Source organism: Canis lupus, chromosome 30 (genome assembly GCF_048164855.1).
Source record: "Canis lupus baileyi chromosome 30, mCanLup2.hap1, whole genome shotgun sequence".
Lineage (NCBI taxonomy): Eukaryota > Metazoa > Chordata > Mammalia > Carnivora > Canidae > Canis > Canis lupus.
In genome coordinates this window covers 43,161,573-43,181,008 of record NC_132867.1, presented here as the reverse complement: position 1 = coordinate 43,181,008, position 19,436 = coordinate 43,161,573, and the positions used below count along the sequence as shown (strand labels likewise).

General features: G+C 50.1%; 1 protein-coding gene across 7 annotated transcripts in view; it reads right to left on the bottom strand.

Annotated features, from left to right (window-relative positions):
• DIP2A (disco interacting protein 2 homolog A) overlaps nucleotides 1–18,860 on the bottom strand; it is a 92,618-nt gene extending 73,758 nt beyond the window's left edge. For all 7 annotated transcript variants that reach the window (XM_072807279.1, XM_072807282.1, XM_072807285.1 and 4 more), the window contains exon 1: nucleotides 18,709–18,860. In XM_072807279.1, coding sequence (XP_072663380.1) covers nucleotides 18,709–18,799 — 91 coding nt within the window. In that variant the 5' untranslated portion in view covers nucleotides 18,800–18,860. The remainder of the gene's footprint in view (nucleotides 1–18,708) is intronic.
• Between the last annotated feature and the right edge of the window lie 576 nt (nucleotides 18,861–19,436).

Sequence of the window (19,436 nt, the reverse complement as noted above, 5' to 3'; positions counted from 1 at the left end):
TAGAGGTCTGCAGCGGTGTCATCGTTGTTTTAAGTTTCATGTCCCCAATAACATCTGATGTACTGCATCTTTTTATATGCTTATTTGCCATCTATATGTCTTCTCTGGTGAGGTGTCTGTTAAGGTCTTTGGACTGTTTTTCAATCCGGTTGTTTCTTCGTTGTTGAGTTTTAAGAGTTCTTTGTATATTTTGGATAACAGTCCTCTCTATCAGATGTATTTTTCCTTAAATATTTTCTCCCAGCCAATGGTCTGTCTTCTCTTCCTCTTAACATTGTCTTTTCCAGAGCACACGTTTTTTGTTTTTTTTTTTAAAGATTTATTTATTTATTTATTTATTTATTTATTTATTTATTTATTCATGATAGAGAGTGGGGGGGGCAGAGACACAGGAGGAGGGAGAAGCAGGCTCCATGCCGGGAGCCCGACGTGGGACTCGATCCCGGGACTCCAGGATCGTGCCCTGGGCCAAAGGCAGGTGCCAAACCGCTGAGCCACCCAGGGATCCCCAGAGCACAAGTTTTTAACAGAATGTATCTGATCAATTATTCATATCACAGATTGTGCCTTTGGTGTTGTATCTAAAAAGTCATCACATACTAAGTTCATCTACATGCTCTTCTATGTTAGCTTCTCTCTACCCTCTAGTTTTATAGTCTACATTTAGGCATGAGATCCATTTTAAGTTAACTTTTTGTGAGGGGTCCATGCCTAGGTTCATTTTTTTGCTTATGGATGTCCAGTTGTTCCAGGACCATTTGTTGGAAAGACCATCTTTGTTCCACTGGATAAGCTTTGCTCTTCCATCAAAGACTAACTGGCTATGTTCATGTGGGTCTACTTCTGGATTCTGTATTCTGCTCCATTGACTTGTCCCTTCTGTTGACGCCACAACACACTCTTGATTACTACAGCTTTACAGTAAGTCCTGATTTCACAGAGTGTCAGTCTTCCAACTTTACCTCCTTCAAAATTATGTTTCTATTCTGGGTCTTCTGCCCCTTCCTATAAACTTTAGAACCAGTTTGTCAATGTCCACAAAATGCTGACATTTTGATTGGGACTGCACTGAATCTATTTGATCAACTTGGGAAGAACTGACATCTTGCCAATATTGTCTGCATATCCATGAACATAGACTATCTCTCCATTTATTTAGTTCTTTGATTTCTTCAGTATTTTGTAGTTTTCCTCATATAGATCTTGTACATACTTTGTTTTATTTATACCTAAGTATTTAATCTGAGAAGAGCTACTGTAAATGATACTGTGTTTTTAATTTCAAATTCCACTTGTTCAGTGCTGGTATATAGCAAAGTGACTGACCTTTGCAATATTAACCTTGTACCATGCAACCTTGCTATAACTGTGTATTAGTTTCAGGGTTTTTTTTTGGGGGGGGGGACTTGTTAATTCTTTTGGATTTTCTATATAGACAATCATGTTATCTGTAAACAAAGACAGTTTTATTTCTTCCTTCCCAATCTATACTTTTCCACTACAATGTTGAAAATGAGTGGTGAGGGGTCATCTTTGCCTTATATCTTCTTACAGGGAAAGCTTTCAGTTCCTACCCATTAAGTATGATGTTAGTTTTTTTTTTAAGATTTTATTTTAAGATTTTATTTATTCATGAGAGACACAGAGAGAGAGAGAGGCAGAGACACAGGCAGAGCAAGAAGCAAGCTCTCCACAAGAAGCCCCATGTGGGATGTGATCCCAGGACCCCAGGATAATGCCCTGAGTTGAAGGCAGGGACACCCAGGTGTCCCCAGTTGTAGGTTTCTTATATAAGATAGTCTGCTTTATTAAGTTGAGGAAGTCCCACTCTAGTCTTAGTTTACTCAGAGTTTTGATCGTGAATGGGTGTGGTATTTTGCCAAATGCTTTTTCTGCATCTTTTTTTTTTAATTTTTATTTATTTATGACAGTCACAGAGAGAGAAGGAGAGAGAGGCAGAGACATAGGCAGAGGGAGAAGCAGGCTCCATGCACTGGGAGCCCGATGTGGGATTCGATCCCGGGTCTCCAGGATCACGCCCTGGGCCAAAGGCAGGCGCCAAACTGCTGCGCCACCCAGGGATCCCGCTTTTTCTGCATCTTTAATATGATCACGTGATTTTCTTTCTTTTGCCTGTTGCTGTGATGGATTTTCCATGAATTGATTTTCAAATGTTGAACCAGCCTCGCAAGACCTAGGATATATCCTGCTTAGTCATAGTATATAATTTTTTTATTCAAATTCAATTTGCCAACATATAGTATAACATCCAGTGCTCATCTCATCATGTGCCCACCTTAATTATAATTCTCTTTATACACTGTTGGACTAAATTTTCTAATATTTTGAGAATTTTTGCATCTATGTTCATGAGAGATACTGGTCTGTAGTTTTGTCTTTTTGTAATATCTTTGTCTGGTTTTGGTATCAGTGTAATGGGACCTCATGGAAGGACACATTCCCTCTGCTCCTAGTCTATGAAAGGGACTATAGAGACCTGGTATTATCTCTTCCTTAAGTGCTTGATAGAATTCCCCAACGAACCCATCTGGGCCTAGGGTCTGATTTCTAGTTTGAAAGGTAGCTAATTATTGATTGAATTTATTAATATAGGCCTATTCAGATTGTTTATTTCTTCTTGTGAGTTTGGCAGATTCTATCTTTCAAGGAGTTGATCTTTTTCATTTGGTTATCAAATTCCGGTGTGCAGAGTTGTTCCTAGTATTCCTTTATTATCCTTTTAATGCCCAAAGGATCTGCATGATTTCTTTCATTTCTGATATTAATGTGTGTCCTCTGTTTTTTTCCTTAATCGGCTTGACTAAAGACCTATCAATTTTATTGATTTTCAAAGACCCAGCTTTTCTATTGATTTCTGCTCTAATTCTTATTTCTTTTATTCTACTTAGTTTTTATTTAATTTGTTCTTCCTTTTATAGCCTAAGGAAGAATCCTTAAGTAATTGATCTTTTAAATTGAGATATAATTGACGTATAATATTATATTAGCTTCAGGTGTACAATATGATTTGTTATTTGTACGTACTGTGAAATGAACACAATTAAGTATAGTTAGCCATCATCACACACAGTTCAATTTTTTTTTTGTGATGAGAACTTTTAAGATCTACTCTCTTAGCAACTTTCAAATACCACCAATCTGTTCTCTAGATCTATGAGCTCTGTTTGTTATGTTAGATTCCACATATAAATGAGATCATACGGTATTTGTCTTTCTCTGCCTGACTTATTTCACTCAGCCTAATGCCCCCAATGTCCATTCAGGTTACTGACTTTTGATCTTTCTTCTTAATGCTGTAAGTTTCCCTTCAAGTACTGCTTTTGCTGCATCCCACAAATTTTAATAAGTTGTGCTTTTATTTTCTTTTAGTTCAAAATATTTTAGGATTTCTCTTTGGACCTGTTTTATTTAGAATTATGCTGTTTAATCTACATATTTTGAGTTCTCTTTGTTATTGATTTCTAGTTCAATTCTATTGTGGTTTGAGAGCAAACATTGTATGATTTCTATTCTTTTAAATTTGTGAAGATATGTTTTACGGCCCAGAATGTGGTCTCTCTTGGCAAATGCTTCAGGTGGGCTTGAGAAGAATGTGTATTCTGGGCAGCACCAGGTGGCTCAGCCGACTTCAGCCCAGGGCGCGATCCTGGAGACCCGGGATCGAGTCCCACGTCGGGCTCCCTGCGTGGAACCTGCTTCTCCCTCTGCCTGGGTATCTGCCTCTCTCTGTGTCTCATGAATAAATAAATAAAATCTTAAAAAAAAAAAAAAAAAGAAAGAAATGTTTTTGAAATCTGTTTGAGGATACCAGAAACTAACAAAGAAGTGAAGAACTCCCACTGGAGGGGGTCTGATGATTCCAAAAGGAACAACTAAGTAGCCGAGCTAGGCAGAGCTTCCATGCTCTCATGAGGTGGAGCACTCACTGAGGAGGAGGAGGAGGCGGCGGCGGCCCATAGACAGCCTAGGTTATCGGAGAGCCAGAGGGATCGCAGCTCGGGCATGAACTGGGAATAGAGTAGCCCTCGCAGGGACAAGAGCTAGTTTCAAAGCACTCTCTCTGTACATGGATTAAGGTGATCTTGGACTGTATGCACCCCCGGTCCATCCACCCTTTACACACAGAAACATCTACAGTCACAAATCATTGCTACACCTACAGTGTCTGGCCTCTAGGCAACAGGAAGCTGTGACTATAACCCATGAAAACCAACAGATAACAGGAAAATACAGACAGGAAATCCACCTTTTAAAATAACCATGATCAATATGTTCAAGGAATTAGAAAAGTAGGACTGTGATTTAAAAACAAAACAAAACAAAAAGACAGAGGTGCTTGGGTAGGTCGGTCAGTTAAGTGTCTGCCTTAAGCTCAGGTCACGACCCTGGGGTTCTGGGAAGGAGCACCACGTGGGCTCTGTGCTCAGCAAGGAGCCTGCTTGTCCCTCTCCCTCTGCCCCTCTTCGCTCATTCTAGCTTTCTCTCTGTGTCTCATAAATAAATAAACTAAAAGTACTACTGAGGTAAAGCTTAAAAGAACTAAAGAAATGAAGGGATGCAGCATGTTTGTGAATCTGCATATTCAACACTGTAAAGATATCATTTCTGTCCAAATGGATCTTTAGAGTCTGAGTAATTATAATCAGAACTCTTGGAGGGTTTTTGTGTGTATGTGTGTAGAAATAGACAAGCTGATGCTAAAATGCACATGGAAAAATGCAAAGGGCCGAGATTAGCAACTCAAACTTGAGAAACAGAAAGGGGCAGACTTGACCAGACATGAACACGTGCTGTGAAGCTAAGTAGAGAGCAGAGTGAGATGCTAAGGGAGACAAGGAGAGGAAGGGACCAGGCATCAGTCCAGAGCAGTAGGGAAAAGATGGCCTTCTCCATAAATATGCTGGGTCAACAGGGTATCCACATGAAACAGAAACGAAATGACTCTTTCTCACAAAATTCAATTCCAGGTGGACTATGCATCTAAATGTGAAAGATCAATAAATCTCTTTAAAAATAATATAAAAGAATATATCCATGACCATGAGGTAGGGAAAGAACTCTTATATAGGACACGAAGATTACTAACCATAAAAGAAAAAACATGGGGATCCCTGGGCAGCTCAGCGGTTTAGCGTCTCCCTTTGGCCCAGGGCATGATCCCAGGGTCCCGGGATCAAGTCCCGCTTCGGGCTCCCTGCATGGAGCCTGCTTCTCCCTCTGCCTGTGTCTCTGCTTCTGTCTCTGAGTCTCTCATGAATAAATAAAATCTTAAAAAAAAAAAAAAAAAAAGGATGGAGCATGCAGCACCCCCCCAGCAACCTGCTAAGACCCCGTACAGCCACACCCAGGGAGCAGCAACCATACCTACGGTGAGGCCTGCTCCAGACCTGCCCTAAAAAGCCAACCCAGGACAGCACTTTCAGAGAAGACAGTTTGGCATCTGAGTCCCACCAAGAGAAGGAGCTTAGGAATCACTCTGAAGTCTCCACAGACCCAGCCGAAGAAAGTGTAAAGCCAGGCTTGGCCACCTTCAAGACGATCACCCAGTGACGGACTCTCTGCCAGGACGAACATCAGTAGCCAGTGAGTGAGAACATGCAGACTTCCTGAATGTATTATCACTCATTTCAATAGACAATTTTAAAAAACCCACTAAACAAAAAGGTATAGACAATGTAATGCGCAGTTAAAGGAACAAATCAATCGGCAGTAATGAAACTCGGGATGGTCTGGACACTTGGCTGGGCAAACGGTGGCCGTAGAGCAGCTACTATAAATGTGTCTCAAGAGTCAAAGGAGGATACATTCAAAGAATTAAATGAAAGGGTTATTGTGGGATCTCTGGGTGGCGCAGCGGTTTGGCGCCTGCCTTTGGCCCAGGGCGCGATCCTGGAGACCCAGGATCGAATCCCACATTGGGCTCCCGGTGCATGGAGCCTGCTTCTCCCTCTGCCTATGTCTCTGTCTGTCTCTCTTTCTCTCTCTGTGACTATCATAAATAAATAAAAATTAAAAAAAAAAAAAAAGGAAAGGGTTATTGTCATGACTGAATGGAGAGAGGATGTCAGGCAGTTCAGTGGGAACCAGTGGGAAATGGGAATTAGAAATGAAAACACGACAGTGGAGATGGGATGTCCCCTGGGAAGTCGTCATGGCAGAGTGAAGACGGGGAATAAAGGGTCTGCGAGAGTGAGTGCACTTCAAGGGAGATCGTCTAACCCAAAAGGGAGGGAAGAGCTAAGAAAAATACACAGAGGGGCACCCGGGGGCTCAACGGTGGAGCATCTGCCTTCAGCCCAGGGCGTGACCCTGAGTCCCAGAATTGAGTCCCGCATCGGGCTCCCCGCGGGAACGCTGCTTCTCCCTCTGCCTGTGTCTCTGCCTCTCTGTGTCTCTCATGAATAAATAATAAAATATATTTTTAAAAATTCACAAAGAGGTAATTAGAATAAAAAAGAAAACATCTTCTCTATGTATGCAGCAGGCCTTGAGGTGAGCAGACTCATATCCTGCAGCTGCTGTAACAAATTGCCACAAACTTGGTGGCTTAAAACAAGAACACTTCCTTACTCACAGTTCTGGAGGCTGGAACTCCAGAGTCCGTTTCACGGAGCCAGAGTCAGGGTGACCTCTGAGGCCTGCGGGGGCGAATCCGCTCCTGGACTCTGCCAGCATCCCCCAACCCGGGGCCACATCACTCCCAGGTCGGCTGTGCTGTCCCCCACCCCCTCCATTTGTGTGGGTCCACTCTCCCTCTGCCTCTGTCTTCTAAAGACACGCTGGATGGCACGTAAGTTCCACCCAAAGAACCCAGGCGACCCCTCTCCAGATCCTCAATCACATCTGCAAAACTGCTTTTCCCAAACATGGCAGTGTTCACAGGCTCAGAGGGATCACGACAGGATTCTGGCGGGACTTCCCGTATGGGCATTACAATGAGAGACCAGTAAGAACCACGTGTGGTCTTCAGAATGGCTATGCTCTCAGGAGGGAGAACCCGCACTTCCTGAGTCACTGTGGCAGGGCAAACATGTCTCGGTCAACAAAGCCAGGTGTACCCCAACGCTGTGGCTGCACCGATAACCTGAATGACCCTGACTGTGTGTTGGTCTAGCAGCGGCACCTCGACAGACAGGGTGACAGAGGAGCTGTGGCCAGAGCCGGCTGACCGGGACACTCATACCAAAGCTGCCCCAACCCACCTGCGTCCACTTAGTCCAAAACTGAGCCTGCTCTGAGGCCTCTACTTCCCACCAGCAGCCACCCTGTGAGCCTGACCCAGATGGAAGGTGCTCTCCATTCCTCTTTTCTGGAGTTCTTACCATGCTGGCTTGTGTGTGCACCGAGGCCTCAAAGCCTCCCCTGGGGAACCCTTCTCCACGTGGCCTACGGGGGAAGCTAATATGACAAAATCCACCCTTCCAAAATCCTAATTTTTTGAAAAATCAGGTGGTAGGTACATGGGTGCATATACCATGATTCTCTCTACTTTTCTGTTATGTTTGAAATACTACAAATATTAGAAAAAAGATTAAACAAGAAGTAATCATCCACACCACAGCTTTGACTCTTAAAAGACTCTCAAGTTGAATTTTGCAGTTGGCCAGGCTGCACTTCCCAAGGATCAGAGTCCTCGGTCAGTGCAAATGTCGGCCTTCCATTCCCGGGTCCTCATGAGCTTGTCTAAATTATCCCATTTCACTGAAGTAAGACGCTGAACACACAAGGAGACACAGCAATGTCACAGAGAAGGGTAACAAGGCTCTTCCAGAAAGATACAGCCCGTCGCGGACACCTGGGTGGCTCAGTCGGTTGGGCATCCAACTCCTGATTTTGGCTTGGATTGTGATCTCACTCTCTCTCTCAAATAGATAAATAAATAAAAGCTTTAAAAAATACAGCTCTTGGCCACCAACTTTGTATTACATACATATGTAATAGAAAACACACCTTTTAAAAATAGCAGCCAGGGGTGCCTGGCTGGCTTAGCCAGGGGAGAGTGGGGCTCCTGATCTTGGGGTGGTGCGTTCCAGCCCCATGTTGGGTGTAGACATTACTTTTTAAAATAGGGACACCTGGGTGGCTCAGCGGTTGAGTGTCTGCTCAGGTCGTGATCCCGGGATTTGGGATCGAGTCTCATGTGGGGCTCTTGTGAGGAGCCTGGTCTCTGCCTCTGCTTGTCTCTGCCTCTCTTTCTCTCCCTCTGTATCTCTCATGAATAAACAAATAAATCTTTAAAAAAATAAGACTCACTCTGACTGCTTTTTCAAGAAAGATTTTAAAATAAATAAAAATTAAAATAGTAGACACGTCATTCAAGAATGGTTTTAAACATTACTTGGTGAGATAAAGCCCACTAGGGTATGATTCTTATTGGACACTCATGATCAGAACTCAGAATACTCTTGCAACTGGAAGGAGAACCTAAACACCATCCACTCGGGTGCGGTTCCAGCCTCTCAGCTGCGCATCTCCTACCCTCCTATTCGGGCGAACTCTCCTGAGGAGCCAAATGGAGACTCTGCTCCGGCGGAGCCCCTCGCCCCCAGACAACGTGCGTCCTTCTAAGGGAGTGGCATGTGGGCCCCGCAGAACCCCTGGAAACTACATCCCCTCCTCGCCACCACCTCTCACCACTAGCCCTCCCCGACTTGGTTCAAAGAACACCGTCCTTTTGTTATGACTCTGCCTCATTTCCTATCTTCCCTACCTAGGCAGGACGGGGCTTGCTCTTCTTATCCACCTTTCTGGCTTTCCAGAATCTAGACTGCTATGAATTTCTTTTTAATTTTTAAAATTTTTACTATTTCAGGGCACCGGGCTGGCTGAGTCAGAGGAGCCCAAGGCTGCTTGCTGATCCCCGGGTCCTGACTTTGAACCCTTGTTGGGGGCAGAGATTACTTAAATAAATAAAGTTTAAAAAGTAATAAATAAAATTTCTACCATTTCTATGAGATTTGGGAGACGAACTCATGTTTACCTGATGGTGGTCACGTCGACCTTGTGGTGAAGCCCGTTCTCCTGCCTCCCCTGCCCAGATGCCCACACTCCTCCTGCTGTGGCGCCCTTTCTCTGTCTTTCCTTCATGAGTCTGGTTCCCCATGATTTTGTCCTAGGACTTCATGATTTCCTCCCAAGGACTCCCGATCTCTACTCCTACACAAGCCTTTCTAGAAAGTACCAGTCATACATCTCCAAATGCCCCCGGACGCCCCACACTCCACAGGTAGAAAGCGCACACGTTCTTTCCGAGTTCCATGGGTTCTCTTTCAGACCATTCTCTCCGTTCCACGGCCCCCCATCCCTGCAACGCGCTCTGTAGCTCCTCTGCGTCCACCTTTGTGCTCCTCCAACCCGGCCTCCGCATGCGCCAGAAAACACGGCTCCAGACCAGAGAGAGGAGGCTGAGGACCCGAGCCGCCTCCGCCTCGGGGCGTCTCCGCACCAGCTCGCCTGTGCCCACCATTTGTCAGTAAGGAAGACCCGCTTCCAACAGAGCGCCTCAGGAGAGCCACCACCCCGGCCCTTTTTTTTTTTTTTCCAGCCCTTTTTCAAACACAGAAAACCGGCCATCTGTTTTCAAGATCTCCTGGGTTCTGGGAAGCACACACGTGCCACACCGCAATCGCCCCCGTTGTCCCCCCCGGCCAAGGGCAGGGTGGGGAGCTGTGCAGGGTATCCTCGGGGCGTTGTTCTAACGGCAGGTCTTCGGGCAGGGCGCACGCGCGGGTCGTCCACATGCCCTTGCAGCCTGTCGCTGCACTGGCACAACCTGTTAAAGCGTCTTTCTGTACTCAGAGTCCTGGCACCGACTCGGAGAAGCATTTCTGATTTGTCCCAGCGGTCGCTCTGTCCGTTCCCACATAACTCAATACACCACGTTTATTTATTTACTGCCACAGTTTAAAATCAGTCCTGCTTATCTGGTGGGGAATGAGCCTTAACCTTCTTCTTCCCACTTGAAAAATGTCTCAACTCTTCTTGGCAGTTTAGTCTCTTACAAATCCTAGGGTCACGGGGGCACCTGGGTGGCTCAGTCGGTAAAGCGTCCGCCGCCGGCTCAGGTCATGATGCCGCAGTCCGGGGATGCAGCCCCAGGTCATCGTCAGGCGGCTCCCTGCCCCCCGCCCCTCAGCCCCACACGCGTTCTCCCTCTCAAATAAGCAAATACAATTTCTAAAAAAACTCGAGGGTCAGACAACATCTACACATATTTCGGGACAACAGGCCTAGGTGACATTCAGCGTCCCTCCCCAGCCGACGACGCAGCCCGGCCCTCTCCGTCCCCCGGGGGTTCTCGGGAACTTGCGTGAATTTCCGCGGGACAACTGGCCCGTCTTAGGTTCAGCGGGACACTCCTGGCACCATACGGCTCTGCTATTGTGACGGGGGCTTCCGGCTGGTTCTTTCAGGGCAGCTCCTCCCGGCGTGGAGGCGCCCGATGCCCGGGATGCGCGCCCAGCCACGCGGCGGCTCGCTGGTTCCGGTCCTTCGCGGCTCCCGGGGACCTGCCGAGCCGGCGGACGGGCGCCCCCAGCTCTGTCTCCTCGTCGCCAGCTGTCACGGCAACAGGACTTTACGCGGCAAGATCTCTATTATATTTCTAATTTTGTGGGAGTATTTTAAAATTTTAAGACTGAAAATTATATTTTAATTAAGTAAAAGTCAATTATACTGACTTCAATTTCCTAAGCCCGCTAGCCATGCTCCAAGCGCCTCAGGGACGCGTGGGACGAGCGGCTGCCGGGCGGGGGTGACCTGCGCTCCCGAGGGCGGGCCTGGCTCGGCCCTCACGCCCCTCACTTGCCGAGGCCCGAGGCCCAAACTCCTCACCCCCCCCACCCCCCCCCCGCCGGGCCCAGCTCAAGGGCGGCGTGACACAGTGTCGTCTGCTCGGGCACATGGGCCTCGAACCACAGAAGCTACGTGGGCGCGGTCCCGCGGGCAGGAAGGCCTGGGGCTCCGTCCTCAGCTGCGTGGACCCCCCACGCACACCCCCGGCGGCTCGCGTGACAGGGACGCTGACCCCAGTGGCCAAGCACCACGTGACCTCCTGTGACCTTAACCCCCTCTAATGCAGTCCCGCGGGCATCGCGGGGACACAAGTCAGTCCACAACACCACGAGCACCTAATCATGAGGCTAGAACCCCTCATTTCTATACCCGTTATCTCAAAACGATGCTGATTTCGATGTTTCCGGAAACAGTGGCAGGGCCAAGCCAGGGGCACAAGCTGAGGAGCAGCAAAGCTGGAAAGGAGGCCCTGGTGAGCTGCCCCGCCACCGTCTGAGGTGCGGCCTCCGAGCCCCGGGAATCTGACGACGGAGGCCGTTCACGCCTGCGCGGAGGGCAGGGCCCCGCTGCACCAGCGCAAGTGACCCTGGCCAACAAACGGCACAGGCAGCTCCTCTTGGGTGTCAGATCCTTCACCGATGACACGGGTGTCTCCTCGCCGTGTGGTGCGTCATTTCCTAGCCCTTCGAACACACACGTGCACTATCGGAAACCTCAGATGAGCTTTTTAATAAAGATGGATCCACAGAGATCGTCAGTCTTACGCAGAAGCAAGCTCACTGCGAACAAAATGCGACGCGACAATCAGGCTCAGAGGCTCTACTGGGAACTGGCAGAGCCGAATAAGGAACTCAGGCCTCCCTGCCTCAGCCCTGCCTCAGCCACAACCCAGGACAGTGACCAAACACTGTGTGAATTCAGTTCTATTTTAAATAAATGTTGCATATCACGTCAGGTAAAAGAACACATGAAAAGATGAAATAAAAATGTGTTTTCAGGGGCGCCCGGGGGGCCCAGTGGTTGGGCGTCTGCCTTCGGCTCAGGGCGTGACCCCGGGGTCCTGGATCGAGTCCCACGTTGGGCTCCCTGCATGGAGCCTGCTTCTCCCTCTGCCTATGTCTCTGCCTCTCTCTCTCTCTCTCTCTCTGTCTCTCATGAATGAATAAATAAAATCCTTTAAAAAAAAAAAAAGCCTAAAACATGCCAGGTGCTGAGGACATAAAGTGAACAGATCCCAACTGCCGCTTGAAGTGCTCCTCTGAGGTAGCCGAGCAAAGACAAGCAAACGGAGAAGTACAGCGTGTGATGAGCCCTACAGCAGCGCTACCAGGGGGAGCACGGGGCTGCGGAGCAGCAGGCGCCGCACCGGAGGACGGGGTGCTTCTCAGAGGAAGGCCAACTCCAAAGAGAAAGTGAAGTTTAAACAAAGGCAGGAATTCAGCAGTGCAGAATAGTTGGCAATGAACGGAATGAACAGTACGTGCAAAGTTTTAGGGTATTAGAACTGAGATCAGTATTGACACTCTTTTAAAAATGTATAGAGCAAAATTCTGTAAGGAAAAAAAAAGTTTGTGAAGAGACAATTGTGCTAGGATGATTCTCTATGAAAAGAAAAGAAATTCTAAACGGAATACTCCTGAATCATGTAAAGTGGGACATAGAAGCAATTAGTATAATTTTCAGAGACTTTAGAGCATATTTTATAAATGGAAATATCTGATTGTCTTTACAAATATAAACAGAAATCCTTATTATACCAACACAGCTAAAAAATGTTACAAAAAGTATAAAGAAATACACAAGGGCATTTGAATATTTCCTTAAAAGTTGTGTTAAGAGTTGCATGGACTAGCACTTCTCAAAGGTTCTGGACTCAGGACCCATTCACACACTTAAAAACTACTGAAAACCTCAAAGAGCTTATGTTTGTATGTGTTATATGAATCAACATTTACCATATTAGAAATTAAAATAGTGAAATTTTATAATTAACTTGAATTTGTTTATACCAAACCATGTTACATTAATATACTTTTAATAAAAAATAATAGATTTCCAAGGCCAAAAATATTCAGTGAGTGCAGGTATTGGTTTACTTTTATAAGTCTCTCTCTCTCTTTTTAAAGATTTTGAGGACAGAGAGAGCATGAGACAGAGGGAGAAGCAGGCTCCCCGTCGATCGCAGGACCCTGAGATCACAACCTGGTCTGAAGGCAGACGCTCAACCCACTAAGCCCCCGGGTGTCCCTACAAGTCCCTTTAATACCTGGCTTCGTAGGAAACAGGAAGATTGGATTGACTGGATTGGATAGATTCTCTGACCGGCCTCAGCGCTCAACCTGTTGCGACATGCAGCTCGGCCTGAAGTCTGCAAGGCCAATGCAGCCTCACACAGACGTGCTGGCAAGGGTGGAGGGCTTCAGGGGCCTTTACGGATCGCTGTGCGCCCTCCTCAACGCCACGCCATCAAAACTAGGCCAGTGGTAGTTTCTCACAGAATAGTTGCAACGTGGAGTCTAAAACCTTCGAGGAACTTCTCGTACTGTTACATCACAACCTAATGGTCTATATTTTGATTGGATCTTTAATCTGTGCACAAATTTGTAATACAATACATTGATATTTAGAAAATACTGGTTCACGGGGTGCCCAGGTGGCTCAGGGGTTGAGTAGTGTCTGCCTCTGGCTCAGGGCGTGACCCCGGGGTCCCGGGATCAAGTCTCACGTGGGGCTCCCTGCGTGGAACCTGCTTCTCCCTCTGCCTGTGTCTCTGCCTCTCTCTCTGTCTCTCATGAATAAATAAATAAAATCTTTAAAATAATGGTTCACAGAATCATGTAGATCTTCTTAATGTTGACATATTTCATCATATAATTTCAAAAACTGACATTGTCACTGAGCTCATCAAGAAAAGTATTTAATAAGAAGCTGGCATGCTCAGATAAGTCGTATAAAATTTTAGTTTTTGTTCAAAAGCACGAATATTATCATTGGCCCTAAATTCTGACAGTTGTTTTCGCTCATTTATGTTCCAGAAAACGTCCACCAGACACCTAAGTCTCGGTAAACACGGTTTGTCCTACAACCATTTTTCAAGTAAACACGGCATTCTGCAACAGAAGTGGCTTGTCCTCTTCACACTCAAAATACACAAGTGCTGTTCCTCACAACAGGCCCTGCCCTCTCTGCGCGGCACTTTCCATTTTCTCACAGGGACTATTAAAAAGATGGGCATTCAAGGGTCGAGACCTAAGAAAATTGATTTTTATTGCTTCATCAAGGGAGGATACATTGAAGTGAAAGTGACGCCTGTTTTTGCTGCTCACTGGGGCCTGGCCTCGACTGGCGCAAAGGTGCCCGCACTGCTTCTGCACCATCGGTACAAACACAGAAAGCAGAGATGACATCTCAGTGTCATTATGAAAAGGTTTCCTTCACAGGCACCCAGAAAGGGTCTTTTATACTTTTATACCACCATTTAGGAGCCCCTGGCAGATCTCTCTGGAAGGACAGTCAGGAAACGGACACCAGAGAACACCTGGGAGGGGAGCAGGGCACCACACTCACACGCACACGCACTCACACTCGCTCACTCGCACTCACACGCACTCACTCTACCCTACATTTCCTTTGGACTGTGTCACTTCTCTGCCCCTGTATCTGCATCACTTTTTAATAAAACAGTGTGCAAAGGGGACCACTGGAGAAACAGAGCCAACCCTGACCGGAGAGCCAAAGCATCGGCCAGCACCCAGTGGGCACTCGGCAGTCGCAGAGCGCAGAGATATATGCAAATAACAAATACAAAAAACAGTAAGTGCCAAGAATTCCAAAAGCGGGAGCAAGTGTGATAAGAAAGTAGCCATGTCGGAGATGATCAGGGAAGGTTCAAACTAAGAAGGCACCTGGGCTGGGCTTTGAGGGACGAAAAGAATCTGGCCGGGAGAACTTTAACACGCCACAAAGTATTTAGGAAGCACCACCAGTGCTCAATGGTGTAAAGGCAAGGTCAGGCTCCCATTCTGAATACTAAGAATCATATCACAAATTACAGACATTAAAGACATTTAACGAGGAAAAGAGCTTGTCAAGAAGTCCCTTCCTCTACACCCACAGAGCTTTTCCCCTTTTTGTTTGCCCGCATCCAGGCTAAGGCCCTGTTAACAGAACGCGTAAAACCAGAAACAGACTGAAGGTAAAGCTTTGAAACAGACCTATTAACGGGAATAAAGAAACAGGAGTGGAACAAATGTAGTCGACTGTGTAGGAATTTCCTTTCTAAAGCACGCAGGCCAGTCAGACAAAGCAGCACTTTACACCACCATCCAGGTTTTGTTTTGTTTTTTAAGATTTTATTCATTTATTCATGAGAGACACACACAGAAAGGCAGAGACCCAGGCAGAGGGACAAGCAGGCTCCCTGCAGGGATCTGGATGCGGGACTCGATCCCGGGACCCCAGGGTCACGCCGTGAGCCCAAGGTAGCCGCTCAACCGCTGAGCCACCCAGGCATCCCACCAACCAGGTTTTTAAGGCAGTTCAGCATAAATAACCCCAAGATACTGTACAAAATGAGTTGTGAGGTATTTAGAAGGTAATCTGACACTATAATAGGCAAAGCACCAATGTTTGGGAATTGATTCTTTTTTAAAGTCAAAGTTACACTTCTAATAGCGTCACTTTCACCCATGGACATCCTCACAGGTTTTGAGGAGCCACGTGTGTGTTTGTGTAGGGTAGGTGGGGGGGGGCTGGGAGGTGTCTAAGGGGTGAGGAGTTTGTAGCTCCACCTTTCATCTTCATCTTAATTTGAAGGAGATCCCAAAAAGGGTGCAACAGCCTGGAAAGTTAGGGGGAGACCGCAGTGCTGCCTTATTTCCCTCCTGGGAATCTATACCCTAAAGCCAGCAAGTGGCCCTACAGGAAAGCACCCTTGCGTTCTGAGACCCGAAGCCCCTGAGGGCTGACCCCGATTACAGTGACTAATGCCGACAACCCAGGGAGGGTGCGAGACCGAGGCCACACGGGAGTGAACAAAGGCAGGGCCACACTTTCAACTAGTCCCTACTGGTGTACAGGCCCAAGGAAGCTGTGCAGGATTTTCCAGATTATCCAGGTTTCTACCCCCACCAGCCTCCATGCGGCAGCGCCGTGTCTGGCGGGCTCCGCTCTCCCGTAGCCTGCCCGGCTCCGCGTCACCTGGACGGTGCGCACCATTCTCTTCCAGACAAACCTGAGCCTGCTCGACAGGACTTTATTCTGATCAGAGGTCTACCGCTCCCTTGTGTGATGGGGGAGGGGAGGCGCACTTCCTACTTCTACTTGATCCAAGTTTTAAACGTTGACAACAAAATGAATTTTGGTTGCTGTGGGACTGTGCTTCACAATGGGGCGCTCGGGGGCTCGGGGGTGGAGCATCTCCCTTTGACCTGGGGCGTGACCCTGGAATCCGGGATGAGTCCCACGTCAGGGTCCCTGCAGGGAGCCCGCTTCTCCCTCTGCCTGGGTCTCTGCCTCTCTCTCTGTGTCTCAGGAATACATAAATAAAATCTTTTTTTTTTTTTAAAGATTGTATTTATTTATTCATGAGAGATACAGAGAGAGAGAAGCAGAGACCCAGGCAGAGGGAGAAGCAGGCTCCATGCAGGGAGCCTGACGTGGGACTCGATCCGGAGACTCCAGGATCAGGCCCTGGGCCGAAGGCAGGCGCTAAACCACTGAGCCACCCAGGGATCCCCCATAAATAAAATCTTAAAAAAAAAAAAAAAAAAAAAAGGACTGTGCTTCACTAACGACACCCCGTTCATCATACAAATAAGGCACCTCCCGGGGTCTGGGCACGATCATGTGCTCCGCCGCAATCTCTCCGACGGCTATGGGATGCCCACAGGCTGCTGTGCACCTTCCACAGTTGACCTCACCCAAGCTTGGGAGGCCGGGGGCGCGGACCGGCTGCCAGCCGCCGTCCCTACCGTGGGGTATCTCCACGCCCACCGGGGAGGCCCTGCGTCCACATCACAAGGTTCCTCGCAAAGGTGCGGGAACACCTGGGGGCAGGGCCGCGCAGGACTGGGCCCCGTAATCACTGACCTATTTGGGCCAAAAGAAAGGTGTCAGGCGAGTCTAGAAGCTGGGACCGAGGCCAGGGCTCCCGCCTCCCTGGCGCGCTGCACCCTGCGCTGTCAACGCTCAGTCCACACCCTCCAGGCTGAAGCCACCTTCCAGCGCCCGCGGCCGCCCCTTACTCATCGAGGTGGCTGCGCACTCGGCCGAAGTGGGGACGGCACCCACGGAGTCCACGGATGAGATTTTTTTCGCTGAAGTAACATGAATTACAAGGTTCTTTCAGGAAGGGGTCCAATCTCATCTGTCAGCTCCTAGAAAGCCCTCGAACATACAACCATGAACCACAAATTGAGAGAATAACAAAAACAGGGGCAGAAATTAGGAGCACTCTGCGGAAGGTACCTGCTGTGTGAAGCCTGCAGCCCGGGGCCCTCCCCCGAAGCCCGTTCTCGAGAGCATCTCATCGCAAAGAATGCTCAAGTCCACCCCCTTCTCGCGCTTCTATTAAAGAACACGTGCCACAGACCCAAACAATTTCAATGTTCAATTCAGAGCAGGTACCCGTGCGCCCACTGCCCTGAGCGTGGGGACATTACCGGGGCGCCCATGCACGCGCTCACCAACGTGGTAATAACTGGGCTATGAAACCATCGAATCTAAAAACTGAAAATCCATTTTGGTTTCAAGACCAGACTCAAACATTGAGCCACGTTTCCTCAAAGGCCCCCGCTGCCCCACGCGGGGCAAGAGCTCGCTCCGAGCGCGGATCCAAACAGAACATCAGGATGCAAGCCCGGGAGAGAGGATTCCAGAGGAAGCCGCCTGCCGCTGAAGTGCAATCACTCCCGTCTCTCTTTAACAAGCAACCATTCATTCAGCTTTTCTTTTTTTTTAATTTTTTAAAATTCCGGAAATGGGGCAACAACCTCGTTCTAAGCGTTCAGGGCTCCGCAGGTGTTCCTTTAGACCGCGCGGCCGAGAGGCAGGTGCCGGGTGCTGGGCGCCCGGCCCTGGGACGCGCCCCAGGAAGCAGGCCCCGCTTGGAGCTCCCAGAGGCGCCCCTTCCCACCCAGACTCACGAGCTGGAGGCCAAGCCACCCCGGACCCGCAGGGCACTGGCGCTGGGGGGGGCCATGTCCAGATCTCTGGGGAGGGCTGGGGTCCCAGGTGAGGGTCGGGGTCCAGGGTCAGGGTCTGGGTCGGGGTTGAGGTCCGGGGTCGGGGTCCTGGGGTCAGGGTTGAGGTCGGGATCCCAGGGTTGGGGTCTGGCGTCAGGGTCGGGTCTGGGGTCAGGACCCGGGGTCAGGGTTTGGGGTCTTGGGGTTGGGATCTCGGGGTCAGGTCAGGATCCTGTGGTCGGGGTCCGGGGTTAGGGTTGGGGTTGAGTCTGGGTCTAGGGTCCGGGTCTGAGGTCAGGACCCTGGGTCTGGGCCTGGGGTCGGGGTCAGGGTCAGGTCAGGATCCCGGGTCCGGGTCCCTAGTGAGGGTTGGGTCAGGGTCGGGGGTCCTGGGTCCTGGGGTGGGGGTTGGGGTTGGGGTCAGGGTCAGGTCGGGATCCCGGGTCTGGGTCCCTGGTCCAGGTCAGGGTCGGGGTCAGGACTCTGGGTATGGGTCTGGGGTTGGGGTCAGGGTTGGGTCAGGACCCTGGGTTGGGGTCCGGGTCCAGGTCCAGGGGTCAGGGTCCGGGTCCAGGGGTCGGGTCAGGTCAGATCAGGATCCCGGGGTCGGGGTCGGGGTCAGGCCCCCGGGGCGGGGGCGGGGCGGGGCGGGGTCAGGGTCGGGTCAGCCCCCGGGTCCCGGGTCGGGGCGGGGTCGGCGCGCGCTCACCCTCCGACAGCTCCAGCTCCAGCTCGGCCAGGCTCTCCCGCACCTCGGGGGGCAGCGGCACCGCCTCCAGCGCACACCCGCGGGCGGCCATGGCCTCGGGCGGCGCCCCGCGGACGACCAGGCCGGATGGCGCCGGAGGCCCCGGGCGCGGCCCCTCGCGGCCCTCAGCCCGACCCGGCAGGGCCCCGCGGAGCCGAGGCGGCGGGTGGGGCGCGGCCGCGAGCACGGGCGCGAGCACGAGGCCGCCCCGCCGCCACCCCGCGCGCCCCCGAGCGCCCGGCAGGCCCGACGCGGAGCGCGCGTGCGCGGGGCGGGGCGGGGCGGGGCGCGGCGGGGCGGGGCGGGGCGGGAGGGCAGTGCGCGTGCGCGGGCCGGGGGCGGGGCTCGGGGCGGCGGCCCGCCCAGCAACAGCGAGGCTCGCGCCCATTGGCTCTGAGGCCGCGGGGCGGGGCCGGCTGGGGAGGCGGGCGGGCGGGCGCGCGGCGGGGCTGCGGCCTCGGTCCCAGGCTTTCAGCTTATTTCTCCTGTTTTTAAGATTTTATGTATTCGTCGGCGAGAGCCGCAGGGACGGGCGGAGGCCAGGCCGGGCAGGAGCAGGCGCCCCGCGGGGACCCCGCCCAGGTCCTCCCGGGTCAGCTCGCTCCCGCCCGCGGCCTGACCTCGGCCTCACCTCCGCCTGACCTCGGCCTCACCGCGGCCTGACCTCGGCCTGACCTCGGCCTCACCGC